The following is a 26,343-nucleotide window of genomic DNA, read 5'->3' on the forward strand; positions in this document are numbered from 1 at the left end:
TTGGTCTTCAAACGATAAAACTGGACATGAACAGGAAAGTAGGATAGGGAATCCGTCGTGACAACCGCGAGCTGCGACAGGAGGAGTGCCTTGAGGAGGGGGGCGAATCCAACGCAGCGCTGGTTGGACACAGCCGGCAGAGTCGCCGACAACGGCACAGGTGGATCGGACTGGGGACCAGAGCGGCTGGACAGACGCATGGGAACTTGCAATCCCGCTGGCTGACCTCCATGAGCCGACCCAACTGGTTTCCACTATCGCCAAAGCCGCATCATAGCAAAAGCATCGCATCACGCCAAATCACATCAAACAAATCGGCATCCAGAGTAAGCCACACAATCAGGGAGGGGGCAGCGGCGGGCCAATGCCATTCTCGACGACAGAGCCGACCAAGACGCTTTGCTTCTGGCAGCAGCCTCACCGCGCGCATGGGGTTGGGCACTACATGCCCGTGGGCTTTCGTCGGGTGGTGTCGTAGACACGGATGAGGTTGGCCTGGCCGCTCTCGTTCTGCGAGAAGGCAAAGCCACGAGTGCGCTGCAAACGCTGGATCTGGCGGACCTTGTGCACAGCCTTGCGGAACCACTCCTGGCGGGGCCGGTAGTCTGGAACGTTGAACTTTTGGATCTCCTGGATGATGTGATACGACTTGGGGAAGTACGTTCGTCGGACGCTTTGTTTCATGAAAGAAGGGTTCGTGGCAATGGGTGGGGAAGTCGGGTGAGTTGGGTGAGTTGGGTGAGTTAGGCGAGTTGGGTGAGTTGGGTGAGTTGGGTGAGTTTGGCGATCCCGAGCGCACAAGGGCAGAAGGCGGCCAGATTGCAGACTCGGTGCTGGATGACGCTCGTGCATGCGCAAGCAGGACATCCAGCTTCTAGTTCATGAAGCAATACGACACGCACCCCCCCCCGAGCGAGTGCGACTCTAGCCTCTTTCAGTCAATCCCATCCTTCAGTTCCATCCACAAAACGAATCAGAAGCAGGCACTTACTATCGCCAGACAAAGTCACGCAGCACGGCGGCAATCGGCACGACCAGGATGGAGAACCAGAGGCTCGCATTGCCAAACATCGGGGCAGCTAGACCAGTGAGCTCGTCGCTGATGCCGATGAGTGGGCCCACCAACGACCACAGCGGGAAGCCCGTGAACCACAGACCGATACTACCGAGGTAGGCAATGTAGGTGTAGCTGACCCAGGTGTCTGTGATGATCGCTGCCTTCCATGTGATGGTCAGCAAGTCGACGGTGTAGACCGACTGGCCGAGCAGCCACAGGTTGCCCATCAAACCCGATCCCAGCAGGTTGCCTTCGCCGTAGATGCATGACATCATCCAGTAGAGCACGAGCGAGTGGAAGAACGAGTTGATGATCCAGGCCCAGAAGGTGCGGTGGTTGTAGAACTCGGATCGCTGGCCGAGCTTGTAGATCTGGGGGTACTTGTCCAGCATACGGGCGCTGACGTAGCAGTCAAAGACACCCAGGACCAGGGGCTGCAGGACGGCAAAGGCAACGTTGTAGGACGCCTGGGTCCAGGACTCGAAGAGGGTCTATGCAAGGGAATATAGGCGGGTCGAGTAGGATGAGTGTCGCGAAGCGCAGATATCGCGCGGCAGCGCAGCTTGAATCTATGGCTCCGAGAGCCTCCCCACGACACAGACTCATTGGTGATATCCAGTCAGGACAGAGTCATCTGCTCATAAGGAAGCCGGCGGAAACAGGGCGACTCGACAACCGGGTAACATCAGCAGCGACGGCAGGCCCGCCCTACCTGTCCAGAAAAGCCGTTGTCAATCGCAAACCACAGCTGAATGGTGTACATGGTGATGTTCTTGTAGAAACTGTACAAGATCAACTTGCTCAGGCGTGAGTAGGCCCATCCGCCGTGGACAAGCAGAAGCTTGCGCAGGAATCGGAACTGAGCGATGGCAAAGTCAGCGGCACGAGCGGCCTGGAGTCCCTCCATGCCCGATATACCGATGCCAACGTGTGCAGACTGGATCATGCTGACGTCGTTGGCGCCGTCGCCGATGGCGAGCGTCACAGAGCCCTCGACATTGCGCTTGACCAGCTTGACCACCAAGGCCTTTTGCAGCGGCGAGACACGACAGCAGATGACGGCCTTGCATAAGGTCGCCAGCTCCAGGAAGAGCATCTCAATGTCCTTTTCAAGGGCAAAGTCCAGGGTGCGGCCATCGATGATGAGAGCCAGAGGCTAATGGTCGAGTTCAGGCCAGGTGCGGAATAGGAAGGGTGTGGCAAAAAGGCAGGTGGCGGGTTAGCGACGTACTTGACACCCGAGCATGATCGGAAGGCTCTAGTTCGGACAGTGCACGAACAGTCCGCAGCCAGGACCCTGTACAAACATACCTCCAAGATCGTGTCAATGTCCTTTCTCATCTTGATGCCTCGCTTGACACCGAGAGTCGACATGAGTTTCTGGTAGCCCGAGGGGTTTGTGTAGTGACGCACGTTCTCGAATCCAGGCGAGGGATTGGGTCCGCGAATCATCTCGAGCTTCTTCTGCAGGTACTGCTTGGTGTCAAAGTGCGTCTCCTCGTTGCAGACAATAAGCTGCATTTCCTCGGTAATGAGCTTGCAGCTGTATCCGATGTTGATGGCCGTTTCTTGGCGATCGCCCGTCAGGACCCAGATCTTGATCCCGGCCTCCATCAGGGTGTGGATGGTGTCAGGGACGCCGTCCTGGAGTTTGTCTTCGATGGCAGTCGCGCCGATCAGGAAAAGATCCTTCTCAATGAGCTCGGCCGCGCGATCGAGCTCCTCCTGCCGATTGGTGATGGTTGTGGCCGCGCGGTCGTAGATGCTGCTCCACTCGCTGTATTCGGCTTCGGAGACTTCGCGGTATGCGATGCAGAGTGTACGGAGACCCTCACAGGCGCACTCTTCCAGGTGGATAGTGGTGATGTCGACAAAGGGATTGTTGGGAGCAAGTCGCTCCAGGATCACTGTGTCGGCACCCTTGGTGAGCAGCTTGATTCGTCCGTCAGGGCCACGAACAATGGCACTCATGCGTTTGCGCGTCGAGTTGAACTCGCAGATGTTGAGGATCTCAAATTCCAGCTCCTGGCCCTTGGCCACGATCGTGACAGAGCGGGGGCGGCGAGTCTAAGCCGGAGGGAATATAGACGAGGGATACGTGATCAGCTACCAATTCGCATTCAGATGCAGATTCAACTGCAGGTCACGCGTCACGACGGCCTCAAAGGTGCGACCACCTGTGGACGGAGAAAGCGTCGGATGCACCTCGACCAAACAAGGTGCGTGAGACCCACCACAAACTCATAGCCGAGTGAGCGAGCGCCCTTGACCAGGGCAGCCTCGTCAGGAGAGGACGCTTGGTAGACAATGCCACCGGGCTCGGTGTCGCTCCGTTCGGGGATGACGGTGTGGCAGACAGCCAACAGAGTCAAGAACTCATTCAAAAACGCAGAGTTCGGGCCTTCCTTGAGATCGTTGTTGAGCTGGAGGAAGTTTTTGTACGACTGTGTCCGCATGGAGTGGATGGGCGCCGATTATTGTCGGAGGGATGAGGGATGTGAGAGGGGTTCCGGGGTGAGCACATATCCATGAATAGCGTGCCAGACGAGCAGAGAGCATGGACAGCTCAATGGTTGGCGCAAACAGGCTGGCAAGCGGTGCGTCCTACCGTTCCGCCATCGTCTCTGGACTTTTTGTCGTCGGGAACAACGTCGGCATAGACAACTCCGGCAACAGAGCACATGCGGAACTCCATGATGTTGCAAGTGAGCGTGCCGGTCTTGTCCGAGAAAATGTAGTCGATCTGGCCCAGCTCCTCAACCAGCGACGACGTGCGAGCAGTCGCGGGTGTGTTCGAGGGCTCGTAGAACATGTCCAGGTCCTGGTTGATCAGCGCGCTCAACATAAGCTTGACGACTTCCATGGTGACGATCAAACTGGATGTAGATGTACCATTCATGAAACCGTAAGTACACATGCACGGATTTCGCACGGAGCATCGCCGCATGCGCGAATCAGTCGGCCATGACATCGCGCTATGGTTGTTACCTGAGAGGAATGAGATTATTGAAGAGGATGATGAAGGTCAAGATGTTTCCACCAAAGACGTTCAAAGAACCGATCAAAGTGGTGTCGAAGAGGAGAATGCGGCTTTCGAAATTGGCGCTGCGCTATTGGTGTGGGTGTTTGGGAAACAAGATATCGCTGCAGTTAGCGTCGCGTTCAGCAGAGCCTGGGCGCAGAAGCATTCATGTTGGAAAAAGTCTCGACACGATGGACACCCCTGTCGGTCAGGATACTCACCGTGCGCACAAACATGGCACCGGAGCAGATCACCGACATCACAATCAGAATGCAGAACAGGAAGATGATCTGTGTGTTTACGAGTCCGTCGACCTTGGTCTTCTTGATCGGTGTGGCACTGGAGCACGGACACATCGAATCAGATCAAATGGAGGCGAGTACAAGGGGCGCCAAGGTGCTGTACGGCACCATGATGCAAGCAAAAAGGAAATGCGGCAGAGTTGCAGCAGCAGCTCCCCGGAGCAACGTACGTGGCATTTCGCATCAATTTGGTTTCGTGGCCAGTAAAGACAACAACGGCGTAGATCCAAGGGGTGTTGCGGAGTTGGGCGCCACGCAGCAGGATCTGGGTTGGGTTCAAGGGCAGGTCGCCCTGCGCGGTTGAGAGCGTACCCTCGTAGGTGTACAGTCGGTTGTTTGGCAGCTCGGAGCGAATAAGGCCTATGTAGGAGCCAGAGACCGTTACAACCATGGCACGATCATCCGAGGTGATGCAGCGGCGAGAAACGGGACGATAAGTACCTTCGAATCTCGCAATCTCAGGCGGCGAGATCATGTGGGCTGTCTCGGGCAGGGCCTGACGGATCTTGAGGTTGGTTTCGCTGGAACGCAGGTAAAGCGGATGCAGAATGTCAGCGTTGGGCAAACAAGGCCACAGCTGGGATGAGTCATCGCCTGATGTTGGGCAGCATCCGGATAGAAGGGCAGTGGGTCAAGCGCATGGAGACGGTGAGTCCAGCACAAAGCCGACAGTTCACCGGAAGGGTGCTCACCCGTCCAGGTTGCTTGTTTCGATATAGCAGATGCCATCGGGCTCTGACGACGAGAGCAGGATGATGTCCGCGGGGAAGAACTCGGAGTTTTCGATGCGAACGATATCGCCGACTTGGATATCGCTCCACGACTTTTTGACAAAGTGCTGGCCCTGCAGGGCCCACGACATGCGGTTGTTGACCTCAGTATCTTGTCGGCGACGCTTGACATCCTCAAAGATCTCCTTGATGGCGGAGAAGATGATGACGATGGAGAGTGGAATCGCCGTGCCGGCTTTGTTGGTGGGCGAGATGTTTGGGATTTGCTGGTGGTGGAAGGGCGGGGACGGGGGCGCACGAAGGCGACCACAGCGGGGGGGGGGCGATTACAGAGATCAGCCATTGGTCACAGATGTATTGCCAGAAGGGGAGGGCACCAAGCGTTCGACATCGTATCGAGTGGTGGACGTTGGATCGAGTGGTGGATGTTGCGTTGAAATGTTGAGAGGCGGGTCGATGATCAGCAACTGGGCCAAGCCGAGGCGACGACACAGTCAAAGCCGGCTTTCAAAGAACCGTCGCCGAGGCGGCCATCAAGAGCAGTCTCGAGCCCGCTTGTGCCAATCACACTCGAGAAAAGTCCAGTGGCATCCTCAGCGTCGCCGGTGCGACATCTCGAGAATGCCGACGGCCTCTCAAGACGGCAGCAGTAGCAGATGTACCGGTCAGAGCAGGTGGCCAGAGCATACCTGGATGCACGACACAAACAAGAAGAACATGTTGGCATATTTGGTGAACTGCTCGTAAAGGAACTTTGGCAGGAATGTGACGGCGTTGTACTTGGCCGTGGAGATTCTGTTGTGCAGGAACTTTTGCTGCTGGTTCTTGATGGGGTCGTTGAGGTGGATGATTCGCTGGCCGTGGGGCTCCCTCCTCAGCGTTGATACTCTCGAGAACAGGCCCATGATGGCAGAACTGGGCACGCAGTCAGGCGGCGGCGACGGGCAATCAAGGGCAACGAGGAGTCGAGGTTTTTGACAATGAGCACGGGACTTTCTGCAGAAGCAAGTGTCGTGGAGGCGTAGCGGTCAGTGATAGCAGGGCCTTGACTGGCCGCAGGATTCCGAAAGAGAGAGCACCTCTCGCACTCGATGACGACCAGAGCCGACAGAAGGCGAAACCGCCAAGCGGGCGCAGGCGGCTTGGTGACGAGGATCTGATGGCCGATGCTGCGACCATGCGCGGTTGCGGAGGCCGGGCCAGCCATGAAAGCTGGACCAGCCGGCAACGTACCAGGTGACGAGCAGCGGGCGATGTGCAGGGACGGCGATCCCAAGATCCAAGATCCAAGCGAACAAGACCGGGGGCAAGAGCTGGAAGGCGATGGAAGAGCGTTGGATGGCCAAAGGAGAGGCAAAGACAAGACACGGGGGTGGCCGAGGAGCGCCGAGAAGCGCCGAGAAGCGCCGAGACGCGCCGAGGAGAGAACGGCGGCGAGGGTGTGTGTGTGGGCTGTCCGGGGCCAGCGACAGTTTGTGTATTGCTGTTGTGCTGCGGTTGGGTTGCTGCTGTTGTGGAATTGCCGAGTCCATTGTCTGCACTGTTGCGTGCTGCTGGGGCGCTGCCTGTGTCGGACAGGCGGACACTGCCTCAGGGAACGGCCACAATGTACAGCCTCACTGTACAGCGACGCTGGACAAGATGCCGCGGCGTCTGGGTCGTTGGAGGATCCTGGCCTGTCGTGGCCTGGGCGATCGAGACGACTGCGATGATCTCGATGGCCTCGATGGCTTCGATGGCCAAGAAGACCGAGGCAGCAGGCCATCGCAGCAGCAGGCCATCGCAGCAGCCTCGGCCCTGGTGACAGCCCGCAATGCCGGCTGGATGTCTGTGTCGCCTTGGCGCACGCGTCCGTCCCAAACAGGCGAGCAGCACAACTCTGCTGTCCTTGGCGCGCAGCCCCTGGGAAACGGCTGTCTCGGTCCCGTCTGGACAGTGTTCGTCCTGCTCGAAGCAGTTACTGCTGCCCAAGCATCTGCCGGTCGGTCTCAGGCCGATTTTTGGTGTTGTATATTGGAAATAGATGCTCGGCGAGATCGCGGACAAACAACCGATGAAGTCAGATTCATGCTACCATACTCGTACATGCGCTCTCGCCAGGAGCGCTACTCGTTCATTTCACTTCATTTTTTTTTTTTGGTTTGGCTTGGTTTGGCTTCCCACGGTTCTTGTTTTTTTTGGAGGGGGAGGGAGGAAAAAGGTCCTCAGGCTGCCGCCGTCGCTCACACATCCGACATCCCTTGCTCGGGTGAACATTCAACTTGTCTATCTCGGCCTCTAGCGTCGTGTTGCTTTCATTAGAAGATCGTCGCCGACGCCCAGCTAACTGGGCAGCAGCCGTTGGCGGTTAAAAGTCTGTTGGCGGCAGGCCTTGGTCCAGCGACTGCGTCGACGTCTGGGACACCCGAGGCGATTGTGTGTGTGAGGAGTGGTAACCGCTCCCCGCCGCTGATCCGTGTCCACGATGACCCGCAATCGGTCCGGACGGTGCTTGTTGCAGCAACAAGCTACCCGAGCGACTCAGGCCGGGTCCGTCGCTCGGACCAGACATGGGCGGCTGGTTAGTCTGCCGCAGCGCCGGTGATGACTGGAACCCGCTGCCGCCACCCGACATGCCCGTCGGCCGCTTGAAGTTGGGCTGCGAGTACTGGGGACGCAGGGTGCGATCCGGCCGGGGCGAGGCGGTGTTTTGGCTGCTCAGCGTCGGCGAGTGTTGGCCATAGCGCGCGACCGCAGGTGGTGTTGGCGGCTTGCCCCGGGGATCATAGACGTACGGCCGCACGCCCATCTGGGGAGTCGAGGGCTTGCCGGCTCCCGCCGGTGCCAGGGACTTGACTCCGCCGAGGGGGGCACTAACTGCTGCTGCAAAAGGTGCTTCCGGCACCGGATTTGACGGGATCAACGATGCGGGTGCGCCAGCAGCTTGATTTGAAAACGGTGCTTCAGAGGACGGTGTAGCAGCGTCCTCTCCCCAGCCCGAGCCGTACTGGCTTGGAGGGACGGCCATTGGCTTCAGTGAGGAAAGAATTGCCGGCGAGGTGAGTTGGGGCCCAGTGTGCAATCTGGCAGGCCTCGATGCGTATGTTCCCACAATGGGCACAGTGTTCCCGCCCTCCACCGGAAACGCTATCGGAATGACCATACCCCACAGCTTCATTCAGGCCCATCACTTCATCCACCACTGCCCGCTCCCGACTCCCCATCTGCACGTGCCTACCTTCATCGTCTGTGCCTCACCCCCGGTGACGGGTGTCTGCGGTAGGAAGCTGTTCACGACTGGGCTCTGGGTCAGATCGCTATTGTTCAGGACATCCACGTACTTGCTTCGGGCGCTGCGACGGATCGAGCCGGTCGACTTGGGCAAGCCCACGTTGCCATAGATCGACTCGCTGGTCGCCGTCGGAGCCGGCACGTTGGCAACTGACGGGCTCGGCTGACGCGAAGGGAACACGCTTGGGGGCCCGCTGGGGGGCCCGCTCGCGGGAGCACTCGACAGCCCCGCTGGTGTCTTGGGCGTGGCCGGGCCGGGTGGTGGTGGCGGAAGCTCCGGGGTTTCTTCCACCGGCGCTCCCTTCTGTACCCATCTCTGAAGCTTCTCGTCAAAGATTAGCGGATTGTCGCTCTCGGGCGGCAGTGTTACCAAGGTCACACTCGGATCTCGCCTGCCGCCGCCAAAGAACCTCATCATCGTGCCCACAATCGAAGGGCGCTGTCCGGCGTTCTCCTCGGGCTTGACCGCTGCATCTGCAGAGGCTTGGGGTTTCGCAGCCGGTGCGGGCGCAGAGGGTTCCTCGGACCCGGCTGCGGGTTGAGCCGACGCCTGGTTCTTACGTGCTGACAGCGAAGCGTTTCCGAGTCCGAAGTCGTCATCGAGGTCGCCTTGAGGAGGAGCCGGCTGCTGTGGGGCTGGCAAAGCAACTGACTCCGTCGGCACTGGCGTCGCTGTGAACTGGGCGGCCGGAAGAGGGGCAGAGGAGTCGCTAGCATTGACTTCGTATCCATATGATCCATCGGCGCCCGCGACTGCTGGCCCAGGGACTCCGGAGCCCGAGTGCCCAAAAGGTGATTGGGTCGTTGTCGCCTTGGAGGGCTGTTTGTATCCAAACGGCGAGGTCTGGTAACTCGACGGAGGCTGGGGAGGCTGGGGAGGCTGCGCGGCTGATGGCTGGGTGTACGTGGACTCGGGATCGGCGTAAGTTTCGGTGAGTTGCCCAGTCGCTGGATTGCTGGGATCATAAGGTTGTTGGCTGTAGTCGCCTGGATAACCAGTGCTGTCGCCTGGATAACCAATGCTGTCGACGGGGTAGCCAGCGTCGACGGAGTAGCCAGTGTTGTCGACGGAGTAGCCAGTGTTGTCGACTGGATAGCCAGTGTTGTCGACGGGATAGCCAGTGTTGTCGACGGGATAGCCAGCATTGTCAGTTGCGTACGTGGAAGTGTTGGCTTCATAAACTCCATTATCGTATCCAGGGGCATAGCCGTTGCCATCAACAGGGTACCCGGCTCCTTCAGTGGCGTATCCGCCGCTGTCGGTAGCGTATCCGCCGTTGTCCGTTGGGTAGCCAGCTGTTTCAACAGGATATCCCATACTGTCCGTAGCATAGCCGGTGGTTTCAGCAGGATAGTTGGTGGCTTCGGCGGGATAGCCGGTGGTCTCGGTGGGGTACCCTGGATAGCCTGGATAGCCTGGATAGCCTGGATAGCCGTATGTCGATTCTGGTGCCTGGGCCGTCTTGGATCCAACTCCAACCAACGAGGCAACGGCCGAGATCATTCCGGGCGGTTTCGTCTGCGGCAACGGCGGCGGAGGCAGATGGCTGGCAACGTCTGCGGTGTGTCCGACCGGCACCGACGAGCGTGACTCTGAGCGAACCAGGCTGGGCGAGCCAGATATCGAACGCCCCGGTACCAGCGTGCTTGGGGGTCGGGGGATCGCAAGGGCATCCTCTTCGCCCCCAATATTCTCGCCAACAGCAGCGCCCATAAGATTCTTGATGCCCGTTCCAATGGCGTCAGTCAGGTTAGCAGAGCTGAACCACGCACGGATGCTGCTCGACTTGGTCTGGGCGGCAGAAGATCCCGAGGTTTGCTGCGCGGCGCGGCTGTTACCGATGCGGTCCCACAGATCACACAGCGTGCCAACCACAGTCTTGTGGAGGTAGCCGCTCTTGTGTCCACTCTTCTCGAAGGCTTGGATCAGGTCAAAGATGCTCTCAAAATACGAGAGCGCTTCGTCGACGTATCCGAGGTCGGCAAGCAGCGAGGCATACACGAGCTTGTAGGCTTGGAAGTGCGGGAGGCAAATAGCGCCGTTGGTGATGTGGATGTGCTCGAGAATCTCGGTCGCTTGGATGGCCTCGATGTGCCGGTGAACCGCTGCGGAGCTGTCTGCGCCAACGAGCGTCAGCTTTGCCCCAGGCTGGTCCCAGCCCGACAGCAGCGATTGACCCGGGGTCATGAAGTAGCAGATGTGTGCGGCCATCGAACATCCATGCATCTTGAGGAGGTCGCCAAAGGCCGAGATCACATGGAGGTCTCCCGCCGTGCGATTGGACAAAATCATGGCCACGGTTTCCTTCCAGGCGGCAAGCGCACGCTGACGGTCGTCGGCCGAGATCGGCAAGAACTCTGAAACAGCGCCCTTGCCCTGGCCCGAAAACAGGCCGTAGAGAACACGCATGCTGGGGCGATCGATGCGGTGTGATAGGCTGTTGTGGCCCTTGGATGCTTCTGCGAGGAGACTCTGGTGGCTGAGGTTCAGCTCGCCGAGCTGCGAGTGGAATTCCTTGCGCGAAAACTGGCGGATGACTTCGCCGTGGGTCTTCATGTCCATGTTGCTTGCAATGATCAGAGCGTGGGGCCATAGCTCCGAGCTGACGGCGAGCTTGCAGGCTGCGCTACGCTCGCCACGCACCAAATGGCCTTCGACTTCGTCCAGAGACGTGGTTCCCGTGGACGCAGGCAGAGACTCGATGAATGCCTGTCGGTACGATGGGCCCGACGGCTCAGACTTGCTGCTAGAAGGAGCACACACCCGGTGGGCAGCCAAGTCAGTCAGGTCAGTCAGGCCAGTCAGGCCGGTGATATCGGATTCAAATGGGAGACATGTTGTCGCCACCGAGCCGCTTGCCCAAAGCTGAAATGCAATCTTACCTGCTCTCGAGACTCCCCAGTCCCACCTCGGCAGTAACCTTCAAGAGCTTCATCAGCAAGATTCGATCTTCGACGAGGCGCAGGACAGCAGCATCGGAGAGGCCGAGTCGCTGGTCCTCGGCATGGCGAATCAGCGCCTCGCAAATCTTGGGCAGGTCCTTGGACTTGATCTTGCGCTTCGATCCAAGCAATGGCCCGTTGCCGATGCGCTCGAGGTCACTCTGGGCTTGGGAATAGAGCCAGGATTTGACGTTGCTCACAAGCACCTTGCCTGGATAGGCCCTCTCGATCTTGGTCTGGCCACCATACCCGTCGCTTACAAAACGCTCGATACGCTGGGGGCGGATGCTGACCAGCTGGCCACCGGGACCAAATGCTACGATACAGTGCCCACGCAGGCGCTCCTCTAGATCCTGATCGACAGGAGGAGCGGCTGCTTGCTGATAGTCGTATCCAACAGATTGGTCGTAGGACGAGGGCTCGGGGTACTGATCGTATGACGGCTGATAGCCAAGATAGTGGCCAGACTGGGCATCATCCACAGGAGGCATCGGGTCTTGGTATGCCGAAGCGTAGGCCGCGGGTGGTGGAGGATAGTTTTGAGCATACTCGTCGACGGCAGCCGGAGCCGGGGGAGGCGGAAGAGTCACCGGAGGCTCCTGGGGCAGGGCAGGCCCAGCAGCAGGCTGAGAGAGCGCTGCCAACCGCTCTTTGGGAATCGGATGAGCGCAGTTGGTGCAGAACTTCATGTGAAGCTCCAGATGAATCGCGAACCCACAGGGACACGTGTATCCTCTATCTGCGACAGCCGAACCTGGGGCCGCGGTCACCACAGATGGCGGAAGGGATGCAGGGGGATGTGATGCATATCCAGGCTCCCGAGAGGGCGGCAGTGGAGGCTTGTCAATAGCAGAGGGTGTCAATGTGTCTGGGTAGCTGGAGGCCGGCGGAGGGGCGGAGACGGCTCCGAGGGTGTCCGAATCCTTGGCTGGGATGGGCGGCGGGATTTCTGAAGCAGCTGGAGGAGCCTCTTGATACGGTTCGTAGGTCTGTTGCTCGTATCCTTGCTGATCATAGCCTTGTTGATCATAGCCTTGTTGATCATAGCCCTGTTGATAGTATCCTTGCTGATCATAGCCCTGTTGGTCATAGCCCTGTTGATCGTAGCCCTGTTGGTAGTACTCTTGTTGGCCATAGGCCTGCTGGTCGTAGGTCTGCTGCTGCTGCTGATCATAATTCTGCTGCTGATCGTAATTCTGCTGCTGATCATAGTTTTGCTGCTGTGAATAGTCCTGTTCATGGGAAGCTTCGGGCAGAGGATTAACTTCGGGCTGTGGGAACTCGAGCGGCTGTGTGCTCTCGGGCTGTGGCTCCTGGTAATATGCATAACCATGCTGGACAGACTGGGAGGGATCTTGTTGATAGTAGCCCTGTTGCTGGTACTCTTGCTGCTGGTACTCTTGCTGCTGGTACTCTTGCTGCTGATATTCTTGCTGCTGGTGGTCTTGCTGCTGGTAATACTGTTGCTGGAAAAAGTCGGCTTGAGCCACATCTTGCCCGCTGCGAGCCGTGTCTTGGAAGTATCCACTTTGGTCAAACTCTGTCGACGCTAGAGCCGGCTGCTGAGGCTGTTGAGGCTGAGCCGCATTGGACTGCGGCGTCTCATAGCTGCCATATGCGTAGTCATTTGGAGCAGCGACTGCACCATCGAGCACTTCGCTTGGAACGCCTGTAGCGGTCGCAGCTGCATGCCCCAGATCAGAGGGAGGTTGTCCATATCCGTACCCGACAGGTCCAGGTTGTGTAGGCTGGTCCTGAGCATGAATGTCGCTGGGGAGGCCAGAGAGACCATCAAAGAGACTGGAGGGATCGCTTGCTTGCGCGAGCGGGATGGGAGGAAGCTCTGGGACAGCAGACGCGACGTGGCTTTGATGGAGCTGCGATGGGGGAAGCTGGGTTGCAAAAGCCGGACTGCCTTGCGTCACGGATTGACTTGAAGGGAAAGCCCCGCTGCTGGCGGAAACGGTGCCGTCTACAGACACATATTGTCGGCCCTTCTTGCCTGCTCGTGGCTTGTCGGCAGGTTGAGTCTGATTCGTGGTGGGAAGACCCGAAAGGGGCTGTGATCTCGGACTCCATGACGGCGCATGATCCTTGGTCAAGGGAGGAGGGGGCAAAGCAGCTCCAAGGCCGAATGGCGCACTCGCGTCCCCCTGTGATTGTGCAATAGGCGGCGGTGGCAGGGTCGGTTGCTGGGGCGTGGTTGTCGTGACGGGCTCGGGGATAGCCGGGATATCGGGTTTCGGGAACGGGATCGTGAAGGGGTCGGTTGGTTCGGTGGTGCTGGCTGGAGGAGCAGCCAATTCAGCAGGAGCGACTGGGTGCTCTTGATGTCCCTCAAGAGACAGACTCGGCTGGATCTCCTGGCCGGTCTGAGTGTGCTCTGTGCCATTGTCATACGCCTGCTCGCCATACTGGTGCCCGGTTTGGTAGTACTGGGTCGTGTCGGCAGGATATTGGCTCGCTTGAGCATATCCCGTCTGCTCCGTGCCAAAGCCCGACTCGTACGTGTACGGATCATATGCGTTTGGATCAGCATAGGCGGCAGCGCTCTCAGCGCTGTTGTAGCCAATGTTGTACGGGTCGGCTGGCACGCCGAAAGCATCAGTGGGTTGAGGGGCGCTTGAATCGATAGTTTCCTGGGGTTGGGCAGCTGCATCAGGGACATATGACGCATCGACGGCGGCGCCGGTGTTCCAGTCGTACTGAGCCGGAGCTTGCTCATGAGGAGCGTAGTACCCGGTCTCGGAGAACCCTTGGGCGCCTGAGGCAAAGGCGTCGGCTCCGTTGTTGGACAGCTCGGCATCGAAGGAGGCAGGATGACCAGAGTCGTAAGCAGCCGGTTGCTGAGTATTGTACTGGCTCGGATCATAGCTCTGGGCGTAGGCTTCCCCATACGACTGCCCGTAGCTTTGCGTGTATCTTTGGTCATACGATTGGTCCAGAGAGTATGGATACGTTTGTTCGTGGGATTGCTCGTGGGTTTGTCCAACGAATTGGTCGTGCGGTTGCAGAGGCACCTGGTCGTGCGACGGGGGGAGCCGCTGCTCAGCGACGGGCAGATCTGGCCCACCCTGCGGCTGCTCAGAGCTCGGCTGACCGAACGTATCAAAGAACGACGTGTCTGCGGGTGCACCGAACGAGAGACCCTCGTCAGCCACTGGAGCAGCAGGAGGGGCGACTGCGGCTGAAGCATGCTCCTTGTAGTCGTCGACAAAATCGAAGCTGTGTTCGTCGCTGGGAATCTGGGCCGGATCGAATTGACCTGGGTTGAATGCGTCGCGTCAGATCGACTTTCGCATACCTATGGTGAGGAGCCAGCAGCCCGTCTCCCTCGAAGATGCTTACCGTGGTTGCTGAGGTCTGCCGCATGTGGCTTCTCAACGATTTCGAACGAGTTGGCGTTTTCTGAAAGGGAAGGCAACATACCGCTACATTAGTTCATCTGCCCCCGAAGTCACTGAGCTGCCGCAATTCGCCCAGCGACGGGTGTGATGGCCACGCATCAACTTACTGGATCCGAGAACGAGGCTGTCCAAGTCATCGAGGATGGGGTTGGGCTCGCTGGCAACTGCAGGGAGCTCAACTGCTCGGATGGGCTCAGAGGGCTTGCTCAGGAAGCCGAAATACGAGCGCTTTTCCTTGGTGTCGACATCTTCAAAGTCCTCGTGTGACGACAGAATGCTCTGGGGCTTGGGAACAGCCGTGGGCGGGGGTGGCAACAAGCTTTCCACAGCAGATAGCGACTCTGGAGCGCCAGGGAACGCAATAGTCTCGATGACACTCGTGACATCCTTCTTGGGAGAAAAGCTGTCGTCGAATGGATCCGCATCGAATCGGACATCGTCTGTTACCAGCTTGAGGACCGAGCGCTGCACGCCGTCATCCTCGTTCACGGGATTGAACTTTGGGGGGCTTGAGATGTTGCGCGGAGGAGGGACCACTGCCGGCCTGGGGGACTCTGGGGCCAAGACAGATGCCATGTGCGGCGACTTTGACACCAAATGCGGAGATCTGGCAACCGTTTGGGGCGGCGGACGGGAAGCCGGGCTCAGCTTTGGCGAGGGAACGGGGGCCAGTGACACAACAGCAGCGGCAGCAGTGGCCTGCTTGAGCAGGGGCGAGGCGCCGCCCTGAAGCTCGGACGATTTGGCCAGGGGTGATTTGACGGCAGCAGATCTGGGTGATCCGAGAGGACTGGGGCGGGCTGGTATCGGCTCCGGATTTGGTGCCAGCGGGTGGCTTGGCGAGACAGAGCCCAGGAGCGACTGTGCCAAGGTTGCAGGCAAGGGCGAGCGCCCTCCGGTGAGATTTCCAGGAGCGTCACTCAACTGCGGCGAGCGAGCTTTGACTGACATTGGCACGGGCGACGCGCTGACGTTCACACCCTCGTTGGCAGGGGTCGTCACTGCAGTGGTGGTGGTGGTGGTGACAGTGGCGGTTACATTGGTGGTGGCAACAGTGACAGCTTGAGTAGCAGCCTTCACAGCCGCCGGATCCTGGCTCGATGTGCCCTTCGTCTCTGCGGATGTGAGCACGGGGCGCGTGATCTTATTGTCGAGCGGCGCAGGCTTTGGGCTGCTCTGGGGTTCGTTCTGCTTGGCAAGCAACGGCGACGATCCATGAGGTCGGTCGCTTGACGGCGACGATCCATGAGGTCGGTCGCTTGACGGCGTCGAGCCTACCAAAGTCCGGGAGAGCACAGCCTGGCTCGACATGGCGCTTGTCGAAGCCACTCTGCGCGCCGAGGGCCGCGAGTCGGTCTTCTTGAGCGATGCAAAGAGCTCCTCGGCCTTGGAGGGTTTCTCAAGAGCGAGGCTGCGGCGACTGGCTCCGGAGAGGATCTGATCGAGGGGTTTGGCGGCGCTTGGGCGGCTGGGAGTGCTTGCGGCGGGCTTGTGAGGCGCTGATACCGACGAGACACCATCGCTGCTCAAGCCGAACGAGTCAAAGAACGAGTCTCCGAGGGGCGGGATCGAAGGCGACGCTGCTGGTTTGTCCGAGACAGGAGAGATGCCCTGAGACAGCCGAGGGCTTGGGGCCACGGCCGAGGCAGGGCGCGAGGATGCCGGCAGCTTGCTATGTGCAAAGAACGGAGAGGGAGCCTCGCCGATGCTGGAGGCAGACTTGGGGACGGGCGATCCAAACAACGAGGCGGCATCTCCGGCAGCCTCTGGGTGATAGCCGCGATGCGGAGAATTGAAAGAGCCCGAAGTGGTGCCCGAGGAGCGAGGCGGCTGATGCTGAATGGACGGAGAGGACGAGCCCTGAGCACTCTGCTGGAAGGAGGCGAAAAAGTCGTCGCCCGAGGAGTTGCCGCCGAATGGTGGCGCGGACGAGTCGTTGTGGTGGCTCGCTGTATTCCGGTGGTACATCTGGAAGAGCCCGGATGCTGTAACGGTGAGTAATACGGCCACGACAGCCCGAGTTGGCGGAAGATGCAGGCAGATACAAGGAAGGTGCAGGGGCATCGCTCACCACGTGAACCTCAGGAAATCAGCACAACGGAACCCACGACAACTTGCGGATACGACTGTGGGTGAACAAGAACGACTGGTCAGCGGATGGACGAGTCGACCGAGAGTTGATGCGTGCACTGCGGGTCCTGGGCGGGTTGTAGCAGCGAAACCAGGAGACCGATATCGCCGGGACGGGACAGAGCGAGGCCAAGCAGAAGACACTCGATGATGCTGCCGAGACGGAATTGCAGCAAGGAACCAACAAGAAGCGCCGGGCAATCCAAGACGGGCTCGCTGGTATCGGGGAAGGAGCAAATGTCCACGCAGTCAGGCAGGAACAGGTCACTCACTTGTATCACAGGCGAATGCTGATTGGGGAGGTGAGGTGGGCACTGAATCAGAAACGAAGTGCAGGCCCAGGCTGGCTCTTGAAGTGTTGGGGGGTGGTGCAGACAGTCAAGTCTCAGCGATGTGCGGGGCAGGCAATGCCGGGCTGGGATGAGGTGGAAGGGGTGCCAGGGCAGACCGATTTGCGAGATGGCAGAAAACGACGAGATTTCGATCGAACAGCCAAAGTGTGCGCGGCACAGCCGGCTCGATCCAACATCGAACCAACGGGATCGACTGACGACATGGAGCAGTTCACCACATGGATCTATTCACCACATGGATCTATTCACCAGAAACGGACAACAAGCGAATCGCCCAGCAGTGGATTCAAGAACGCATCGGATCCGCTGCCGCTTAGCGGCCACCTCTGGCCCTTCTCCTTGCGCCCTGGCCCACATTCGGCCCGACGCCGGCCGGGCTCTGCTCGGCAGCCAGGTGCGATTCATGCTCGGCAGTCGGATGCGATTCAAGCGCGGCGTCGGACGGCAGCGTGGTCTCGATACTGCTCAGCAGGCCCTCCCGCAGCGCCGTCTCAAAGACATCGCTGGTGAAGTTCGAGGCATCCTGGGCCATCTGGTCAACGTTGATGTGTCGTAGGGCCTCCTCGCGCGTTTGCTAGTGGAGTGGAAACAGAAGCGGAGGCAGGGGAGTGGAAACAGAAGCGGAGGCAGGGGAGTGATCAGAGTCAGGCTCGAGGCGCAGGAGCCGCATTCAGCGAGGCATCGGACGACGATACTCCGTCATAATCAGCCCTCGCGCCAGTGCGATGTCGCTGTGCGATCAGCGCTTGCCTGGAAGGACTCGTCCCGATAGATGGCCTCGTTGGCGATCTCCTTCTCCTTGTGGTGCTCCATGAACCTTCTTCGCAGGTTGGTTTCCGACAGCAGTGCGGCCTGAGCCAGCCGCACGACGAAAAAGTGCTTGTAGACCGCCTGCTGTTTGGCAATCGTCTCCGCCATGATCTCGATGCTCGACCACTCGTTCTTGCGATCGATCAACCAGATGGCCAGCAGCACGAGCGCCACGCCAGCCCGCCGGATCGTCTCGCCAAAGATAAAGGGCGACGGCGTGATGATGATCGAGTCCGGGAAGAGTCGAAAGGCATAGATCTCAAACAAGGCCAGGGCCACAATCACGACGGTTCCGTAGATCCGCCAGAAGGCCTTGCGAGCCGTGCTGGTGGAGAGCCCCACGATAATCAGAGCCATGGCATACTCAGCCAGCATCGGTGCCAAGGAGAATATCATATAGTCTGGCGGCGAAGTGCACCACGAGCAGTCCAGCAGCGCAAGCTCGCCGAATTTGAGGTAGATTGCTCGGTTCTCGATCGACGCCAGCAGCTCTAGCAGACGCTCTAGTCTGGCGATACTCTCGAGGCCCGACGCCGTGCTTCCGGCAGCAATCTCCTGGGCGAGATAGTCCTCGGTCCATCCCGGGAACGTCTGGGCCATGTATCGGAAGAACGAGCGGCGGAGGATGCTCTGAGGGACATTTGGAGCTGCCTCGAGCGTAGCGAAGATGTTGTTGGAGATTGACGTCGCGCTGAAGATGATCCAGAGGGCCAGCGCACCAAGGATGAGAGCGGAAGCATAGGTGTCGTACTGGGTGCGGGGTTTGGGAGGCCGCTGGATCTTGCCGGGCGAGCGATATTCTTGATACTTGCGGTAGAGATAGGGGCCGACGACGGTGGCCACAAGAAAGAGCCACGACATGCTGTCCAGGGGGTGGGCGATGAGCCTGGCGATGGCGATGGGCGATGGCGACGGGCGATGTGTCTGGAGACGGCAAACCAGACGAGACAACCACGAGCGAGGGCGCTCTCGCTCTGGCCCCTCTCTCGTCTCTCCCGCTCTCGCCTGCCCATGAAACCATCAAGCTCGAGGGGTTGTTCCATGAGCACTGAGTAAAAAACGGTGCACCCCGGATTATGAGCATCTATAGATGATTTTTTCGGCCGAGACCAATGCGCGCTGGCCATGGTCATTCGCCACACACTCGACTTTCGCACCGCCGCATTGCAGCTCATCCACAGGCATGCAATGCCCGCCGACTGCCACTCAGCATAGCAATGTCCCAGCCACTACAACACACAGCGCATTCAACGATTGCATGTTCTAAGCGAGCTTGGGATTGCCATAGAGGCGAGCGTATCTGCCCAGGGCCCAGATCGTGAAGGCAAACTTGTAGTTCGGGTAGGAGATCATGCAGTTCTGGGAAGTGAAAGTCGCGAGCGGTCCATCAGTACGCTGGGTGACATCGAGGAGTGCGATCGATCCGGCGATACTCACGTGGTTGAAGACTCCCTCGATGCCTTCCTGAAGCCACTCGCCGTTGGGCTGCTGGCGAGACATGATAACCTGCATATGCACCGATACAAGTCGTTAGGTCGCTGGGGCCGTCGAACGACGCACATGGATGCGACAGCGACTCGGACAGCCAGTGCAGGTCAAAACGGCATCGCACGCTCATCATCGACCCCGCTAGTCGTCGTGCTCTGGTCTCAAGCTCTTCCCCAAGCGACCGAGCTGCATCGCGCCGACAATGATAGTCAGACCTTGATGCCCGCCCGGATGACGGATTCATCCGGATACTGCGCTGCCATCAGCGACATCACGGCCCACGAGGTCATCACGACCTGCGAGGTGTCGTGGTGGACGTAGGTGTGCAGCTCGCATGACTTGTACTTTTCGCCCCATCCGCCGTCCTTCATCTGCTTCGAAACCAGGAAATCACAGGCACGCTTGACATTGTCGCTGCATTGGCGGCGATGGTGAGGGACGCGGCGGGTCAGAGAAAAGACCCAGTTCGTCACAACAGATTGCCACCAGTTCATGGCGCCGGTCAGATGTGTATGTGTGTGGCAGGACAGAAAATAGCCGGCTTGCTTTGCTGGGTGGGCAATGTCTGCCGCAGCGGCGCCAGTCGATATGTGTGAATGCATGTTCCCGATACAACAGCGATGGATACACACCTGTTCTCGTAGGATTCGCCAATGCTGCTCAGACTCTCGATGCCAAACCAGGTGGCATAAGTGAAGCAAATGGCCCACGAGCCGTACCAGCTTCCGTCTGGCAGCTGGGAGTTCTTGATATACTGAGCAGCACGCTTGATCAGATCACTGCTCACGAACAGATTGTGGATGGCAAGCCAGTCAGTCAGCTGGTCGGCCAGTCGGCCAGTCTCCAGAACGGAGGGGAGCGACTCATTCCTTGTGCATGGACACACAACCCGCAAGGTAGCTCGCTAGAGAGCACCCTTGGGCAAATCATACTTGATCTCTTCCGATTGGTGGTCGGGGAAGTGCTTGCGGAAGGTGGTCAAGCCAAGGAGCACGGCCGTGGTACATTCGGGATAGCAGTACTCGATCATGATGTTGCCTGTGGGAGCATCACGCCAAGCATTCGTTGCGGTCAGCTCGGATTACAGCTAAGCTGCCCGCCCATCCAGGGGGCCTTTGAGTGTGCCCAAAGTCCGCCTCGGAGGATGTGCCAGAGCAGCCCAAAAGCAGAATATCTCGAATGCCTACCAAAGACCTCGGCTGGGTTGAGCCATTCCAGCAAGTACGATCCGCGCCGGCGCTCGTAGCTGCAAAAGCCGCCGTCAGGGTTTGTCATGGAGAAGAGCACGTTGATGGTGTCGAACAGGCGCTCGTCCGAGATCAGCTTGGGCATGGATCTGTGTGTAGGAGACGAGGAGCGATCGCGAGTTAAAATACGACAGAGTCTCTGGCCGCCATATGGCTGTAACTGGGTCCATCACGCGGCGACAGCACATCCATCACAGCCCTCCCTTCCTGTGTCGTCCCGGACTCGGCCAGGATCCATGGCCACGAAAGGAACACCCACGTGAGCTTGTTTTGCAGGAGGAGAGTCGACTTCATGGCTTCGGCACAGCAATCCGAGACAGGGTAGCTCTGGTCGCGATTGCTGAACCCCCAGCCGCCCTTGGAGATTTCGCGGTAGGAAAGGGCCCAGCGGTCCTCGCAGTCCTCCTTGAACTGGCTGGCGTCAATGTACTCGAGCGCTCGGACCATGTGGGGCTTGAAGCTCTTCTCCTCCGCGAGGCCGGACTCGACTAGGGCCTGGACCATGAACGCCGTGTCCCAGAGCTGGCTGCCGTTGGTGCCGTTGCACATGATACCCTCGGCGCCGAGCCAGAAGCTGTCCTGGTCGCGATAGCAGTGCTGCTTGAAGGATTCAGAGTCGGGACCATCGACGATCCAGATGACAAGCTTGTTCATGGCTTTGTTGACCTGCGGAAGTGAAGGTATGAGACAAAGCATTCGTATGGGCCAGTGGAGAGGCGGAGCTTGCGCCTGGAGAGGTCGTGCTCGTAGAGATCCGCGACAATCAAATGCGGGTGGCACAGACGGACCAGGGGTGTCGGTGCAGACTGGGGCACAATTCAACGTACGGGTGCGAGATCGCAGTATTTGGTGTTCTTGTCTTCGGCGCGGATGTGCTTGAGGGACTGGTCGAGCGCCAACTTCCGGAGCCAGCCGTTGGGAATCTTTTCGTAGATGCTCAGAAGGACTGGGCAAGAATGGCGATCGCATCAGTGCAACACGATGCATTACAATGCAATGCGATACAATATAATAAAGTGCATGGCTGGGTGGATGGGCTATGTGGAAAGCAGATCCTACCGTTGAGCATGTCAAAGATCTTGGTGTGGGGACAGTAGACGTCGACGGGACAGACGTTGTTCCTCTGCGCAGGCCAGTAGATCTCCTCGTACGGCGTGACATACAGCTCCTACAGAATCCGAGGCAAACGAGCAAGTGCGTGGTGCTGTTGGTGGCTCTGCGGAATGACCAGTCACAGCCCCAGGCCACAGTCCAGACCATGACGACAGCTCCGGAGTTGTTCATTGCGTCGAATGTTCACCGATAGAAGACCAAGGAGGGGGGACTCACCTGTCGAAGCTGGTGGATGAGTTCGGTCTCTTTGGCGCGGAAGCGGATGCCGTAGAGATAGCCCATCGGGAGATAGACCATGCGAGTATGGATCCACATGCGGCCGGGGTGGACGGGCATCCAGTAGGGCAGCAGCCTGGGGAGAGGATTGGCAGTGGTGAGCTCATGCTCGTCGTGAGAACACTGAGCGGACGAGTGGCGACATACCACAGCTCCGGCGGGATAGGGTTGTTGCCTTCCCAGTCGTAAACGTTCAGGATGGACAGCCAGAACTTGCCCCACGACGGGATGCCGGTGGCGCCGCCGAGCCTGTGCAGTGTCGCTCGGGCTCGAATGCAGACGGGATCTTCGGCATCGACACCGAGTAGACGCAGCGACACATAGTTCAGGGCGGTTCCGAAGACGGTCGAATCGCTCTCGATGTGGCTGCAGCAACGGAGAACCGGGGCGGGAGCACGGAAAGTAGAAGCGGATGCGGGTCAGAAGAAGGTGCCAAGGAGCTGTGGCGCAACAGTGCGATATGCCATCTCGACAGGGTGCCGGCCATCGGCCATGATCTGACTGCTGGATCATGAACATGGACCAACAGCCAGACCAATCACGGGGTCGATCGGCCGGCTCGAAGCCATCAGCAGCGCAGAGTATTGCCTCAAGTCAATAGCTGGCGTTGCCCGAGCGCTTACATGCCCCAACCACCGTCGTCGGGATGAGCTCGGTTCTTGATGTAGCGGATAATTTCTTCTCGCTGGCCCTTGAGCCAGGGAGTGCCGGTGACATAGTTGACGATGACAAAGCCCGGAAGCAGAAACATCGGCCCGCCGTACTCGCCGGCCCAGTGACCCGACGGCGTCTGGAGGTGGCGGTAGAACTCGAATCCGTTGCGGGCGCTGTCCAAGGGTGTGCATGGAGATGGGAGCTCTGGAGCCTCCTGCAAGGGGAGCCAACGAATGACAGTGAGTGGACGGCTTGCCTGAGCAGATGGGGCTATCGGGGGCTCTCTCGTGCAGGCCCGGGATGAACATGGCGGAGGCTCTCGCTGCTGCACCGCGCCGTTGGAAAACAGGGTCTTTGCACTCACATTGTAGATGCCGAGCCAGTACCGGTCATAGGGAGTCTGGGGCCAGTTGGCTCGCTCCTCTTCGCTGGCGAGATAGACCCAGGTCTGGCGGCCGTCCTTGTCGACGTTGAGTCGCCAGTAGTCCAGATTGGTGGTGGACTTGTACTGCATGGCGGCGGGTGGTTGCTGGAGCGGTCAGGAGCAGCGCACGGCAGAAGGCAGAGGGCAGATGCTGCTGGTCGAGCGAGGCAGGCCGGCGATCGTCGCTGGTCATATATCTCGGGCGGACTGTGACGCTCCAATCAATTATTCGACCCCACGTGATGCGCCGATTCCTGGGCAGCACCGAGGTTGGCGAAATCTCTGGCTATCCGGCTGAATAGGCGGATGACCGGCAGATTTGGCGTGCAGCGACAGAGGCGATGGAGGGCGCAGAGAGGATCAGGCAGTGGAGACGGAGGGGCAAGAGGAGGACGAAGAGGAGCAGGGCCCGGCAGACCATGAGGGACATGGCAGCAACGCCGCAATCGAGAGTGTCACGTGCGGCTGCGATGGGGATGCGGGACGAGGCCACCAGGCGAGCGAGCGAAAGCAGGGGCTGCCGCGATCGCCGCCAGAGCAACAGGACAGCGACAGAGCAACGAGCGATAGCAGCGGCAACCACCGACGCAACAGCAACCACAGAAGCATGTACGAGCTCTCGTTTACGGCCTACTCCAAAGTGCTCCTGCACGCCGCAAAGTATCCGACGGCAGCGGTCGGCGGGCTGCTGCTTGGAACGCAAGCCTCGGGCACCCAGACGGTCGTCGTCTCGGATGCGATCCCCCTGTTCCACCAAACAGCACTGGTTCCGTCGATCGAAGCGGGTTTGCAGCAGGTCTGTGGCTGCAGATAGGCGGCGCCTGAGCAAGTGTCTGGCGACGGGCAGACTCGGCCGCGACGCCGATCGGGCTGGCCGAATGAATTGCTGGCGGATGATCGCGAGCAGCGCATACGGCCGAACGAGGCGAGACGGCATGGCGAGAAGATGCAGCGCAACAGGCTGAGAACAGCTGCTGACGCTGGTTTTGCGCACCCAGGCCGATATCTACGCCCAGCTGGTAGGATCCAAGGTCGTCGGATTCTATTCGGCGAACGAGTCGCTTGCCAACAAGAGCGTCTCGCCCCTGGCCGCCAAGATCGCATCCAAGATCAGCGACAACTTTGAGGGCCGCGGCCTTCTTCTGCTGGTACGCAGCGATTGAGCCTGGATCGACAGGACGGATGTGGTTTTCCAGAGGCATCCTGCTGGAGCGAAAGCCAGGCGGGCGTGAGATGCATTTGGAGCGCTGACTTGAGCTCCTCCCCGCCATCCATGGCCCCAGCTGGATCCATCCAAGGCTTCCGAAGAAGGCGCCGCACTGTCTTCGATTCTGGTAAGCGGACACGTCGATGCAGGGATGGAGGAGGTGGACAGAGGAATGTCGAGGCACCCCCGAAGAGAGCAGCGGCCCTTCTGAAACTGACGGTGCTGCAATATGTTCTGGGGACTTGGAATCCGTCGCATCCAACAGCAACCTTACGTGAGTCAGAATGGAACCTGGGCGCCAGCGGGCCAGCGGTAAGTCGTCTGGATATGCTGCATCCGCCGTTTGGTTCGTCGCTCGTGATGTGGAGTCACTTTCGTTGCCATGCTGTGTCGGCTATGGCTGTGTTGTCCTCTGCCGGTGACGATAGACAGATGAATCATGCTGATGTGGCGATTTGTCTCCAGGTCTTCGCTCAAGGTCGACGCTCGTGGCGAGAAGATCAGGTCCTTGCTTGTGCCCAAGGTCTACGGCGCCCTGAACGACTTTGACAACCACCTCGACAACATCGAGCTGGACTGGATCGAGAACGCCGCTGTGACCAAGCTGATTGCCGACTCAGCATAGGCTGCCCGGAAGAATGCTGCAACGAGGACACGGACCCGTAGCGAATACACTGCGCTAAGCTGGAGAGCCCGTTCCCCGCCCCGTCGTCTGACTCGATGCTCCTGGGGGGATGATGTGGGATGACGCAGCGACGACGGTGTTGGGCACGCCGGAGACAGAGAGCAGATTCGCCGCGGTTGCCGCATTTGCCAGATCCAGCTCTGTTCCGGCGCCTCGGAGCAGGATGACCCACGCCAGCACAGACCCAAAGGTCGTGGATGCATTTTTTTTTTCTCTCCTTGGCGAGAGACGTCATGGCTCGCCCAGGGCGCCGAAGCAGAGTGGGCATCGTCTCTCTCGGGCAAAGCACGCCGTCGCCGGGCCATATCACACCGTATCACACCGTATCATATGGCATCATATGACATCATATCATCCACCCGGCCAAGAACGGCCGAGCACACTGGATCGTTTCCCTGGGCGCCCGTGTCGCATCGAGTCCGATATCGGTCGCTCCAACGGACCAGGGTCGCGGTGGCAGGGTCCGCAGCCGGGACGGCTCGCAACAGCGCACAGCACAAAACAGCGGCGCAGCGCGTCCACGTGTTGTGCTCGCGCAGCCGTGTTTGTGTGCCGCGCCTTCTGCGCCCGCGGCTGTCCTTGTGCGGGCTCTGGCCGTGGGACGCCGCCCGCGGCCGCCAATGGGATGCGGCGGCAACACGCGGCCGCAGCACGCTGTGCGTCCACATGACTTGCGCCACACGACCCCACCAGCCCCCCGAGTGTGTGTGTGGGCGCGTGTGGGGAACGACAAGCGGCGGGAGGGCACAGCGACAGTGCGCCAGCGCAGCTGCGGGACGGTGGTGCTGCGGGACAGTGGTGCGCAGCCACAGTCTCTGTGCGGTGGCTGGCCAGGAGGCACCGCGGTCGCACACCCGTCCCCATCCAAACCCAAGCCCTGGCCGGCGCTCCGCCCGCGAGCCACCACCACCCCGTCCGCCTCCTGCCTGGGCTCATCTCCATCGGTTGACCATTTCGGCTGGCCATTTGGGTTGACCGATTGCTGCCGATTCAAGGTCTACCATCGATTCAAGGTCTGCCATCGATTCAAGGTCTGCCGTCGATTCAAGGTCTGCCCTTGCCATCTTCCGTCCCCGTCCCCGTCCCCGTCGCCCTTCGGCTTTCTCCTCTGCATCTCCCCAGCTCCCTCCTTTCCGCCGGTCGCTTCCGCCGCCGCCATGGCTCCCTCCACTTCAAAGTTCCAGTCGTTCCTCCAGAAGCTCGAGTCCAAGCTCGAGCACACCC

At 59.4% G+C, this 26,343-nt stretch overlaps 5 protein-coding genes across 5 annotated transcripts; 1 reads left to right on the forward strand and 4 right to left on the reverse strand.

Annotated features, from left to right (window-relative positions):
- Positions 1 to 130: 130 nt before the first annotated feature.
- BJ171DRAFT_221525 (uncharacterized protein) lies at positions 131 to 6,413 on the reverse strand. The gene is made up of 14 exons (XM_053106490.1): positions 6,346 to 6,413; positions 5,802 to 6,108; positions 5,074 to 5,378; positions 4,823 to 4,902; positions 4,552 to 4,741; positions 4,301 to 4,418; positions 4,046 to 4,167; positions 3,666 to 3,933; positions 3,292 to 3,501; positions 2,369 to 3,124; positions 1,770 to 2,213; positions 992 to 1,548; positions 422 to 673; positions 131 to 254 (listed from the first exon to the last, which is right to left on the reverse strand). Exons 2-13 carry the CDS (start codon positions 6,015 to 6,017, stop codon positions 442 to 444), a joined length of 3,498 nt encoding a protein of 1,165 aa, XP_052963147.1. The 5' UTR covers positions 6,018 to 6,108; positions 6,346 to 6,413; the 3' UTR covers positions 131 to 254; positions 422 to 441.
- Positions 6,414 to 10,318: 3,905 nt separating this feature from the next.
- On the reverse strand, positions 10,319 to 10,705 carry BJ171DRAFT_407663 (Sec23-binding domain of Sec16-domain-containing protein; the record flags this gene model as incomplete). The annotated part of the gene is made up of 1 exon (XM_053107253.1): positions 10,319 to 10,705. A coding segment is annotated over one exon (387 nt), but the record flags the coding sequence as incomplete, so codon positions are not given.
- A 6,712-nt stretch (positions 10,706 to 17,417) lies between these two features.
- Positions 17,418 to 18,934, reverse strand: BJ171DRAFT_221569 (uncharacterized protein). Its single transcript, XM_053106491.1, has 2 exons — positions 17,966 to 18,934; positions 17,418 to 17,789 (listed from the first exon to the last, which is right to left on the reverse strand). The coding sequence occupies exons 1-2, from the start codon at positions 18,884 to 18,886 to the stop codon at positions 17,529 to 17,531; spliced, it is 1,182 nt and encodes a 393-aa protein (XP_052963149.1). The 5' UTR covers positions 18,887 to 18,934; the 3' UTR covers positions 17,418 to 17,528.
- Positions 18,935 to 19,074: 140 nt separating this feature from the next.
- On the reverse strand, positions 19,075 to 23,600 carry BJ171DRAFT_519735 (terpenoid cyclases/protein prenyltransferase alpha-alpha toroid). Its single transcript, XM_053112373.1, has 13 exons — positions 23,168 to 23,600; positions 22,773 to 23,017; positions 22,297 to 22,515; positions 22,090 to 22,225; positions 21,820 to 21,928; positions 21,588 to 21,706; positions 21,020 to 21,426; positions 20,701 to 20,849; positions 20,446 to 20,551; positions 20,146 to 20,292; positions 19,729 to 19,927; positions 19,463 to 19,531; positions 19,075 to 19,384 (listed from the first exon to the last, which is right to left on the reverse strand). The coding sequence occupies exons 1-13, from the start codon at positions 23,315 to 23,317 to the stop codon at positions 19,289 to 19,291; spliced, it is 2,151 nt and encodes a 716-aa protein (XP_052963150.1). The 5' UTR covers positions 23,318 to 23,600; the 3' UTR covers positions 19,075 to 19,288.
- On the forward strand, positions 23,601 to 25,264 carry BJ171DRAFT_519738 (uncharacterized protein). The gene is made up of 5 exons (XM_053112374.1): positions 23,601 to 24,023; positions 24,226 to 24,375; positions 24,511 to 24,561; positions 24,700 to 24,746; positions 24,900 to 25,264. The coding sequence occupies exons 1-5, from the start codon at positions 23,835 to 23,837 to the stop codon at positions 25,057 to 25,059; spliced, it is 597 nt and encodes a 198-aa protein (XP_052963151.1). The 5' UTR covers positions 23,601 to 23,834; the 3' UTR covers positions 25,060 to 25,264.
- The last annotated feature ends 1,079 nt before the right edge of the window (positions 25,265 to 26,343 follow it).

The sequence above is a fragment of the Polychytrium aggregatum genome, assembly GCF_025602895.1.
Source record: "Polychytrium aggregatum strain JEL109 chromosome Unknown BJ171scaffold_43, whole genome shotgun sequence".
In the NCBI taxonomy this organism is placed as follows: Eukaryota; Fungi; Chytridiomycota; class Chytridiomycetes; order Polychytriales; genus Polychytrium; species Polychytrium aggregatum.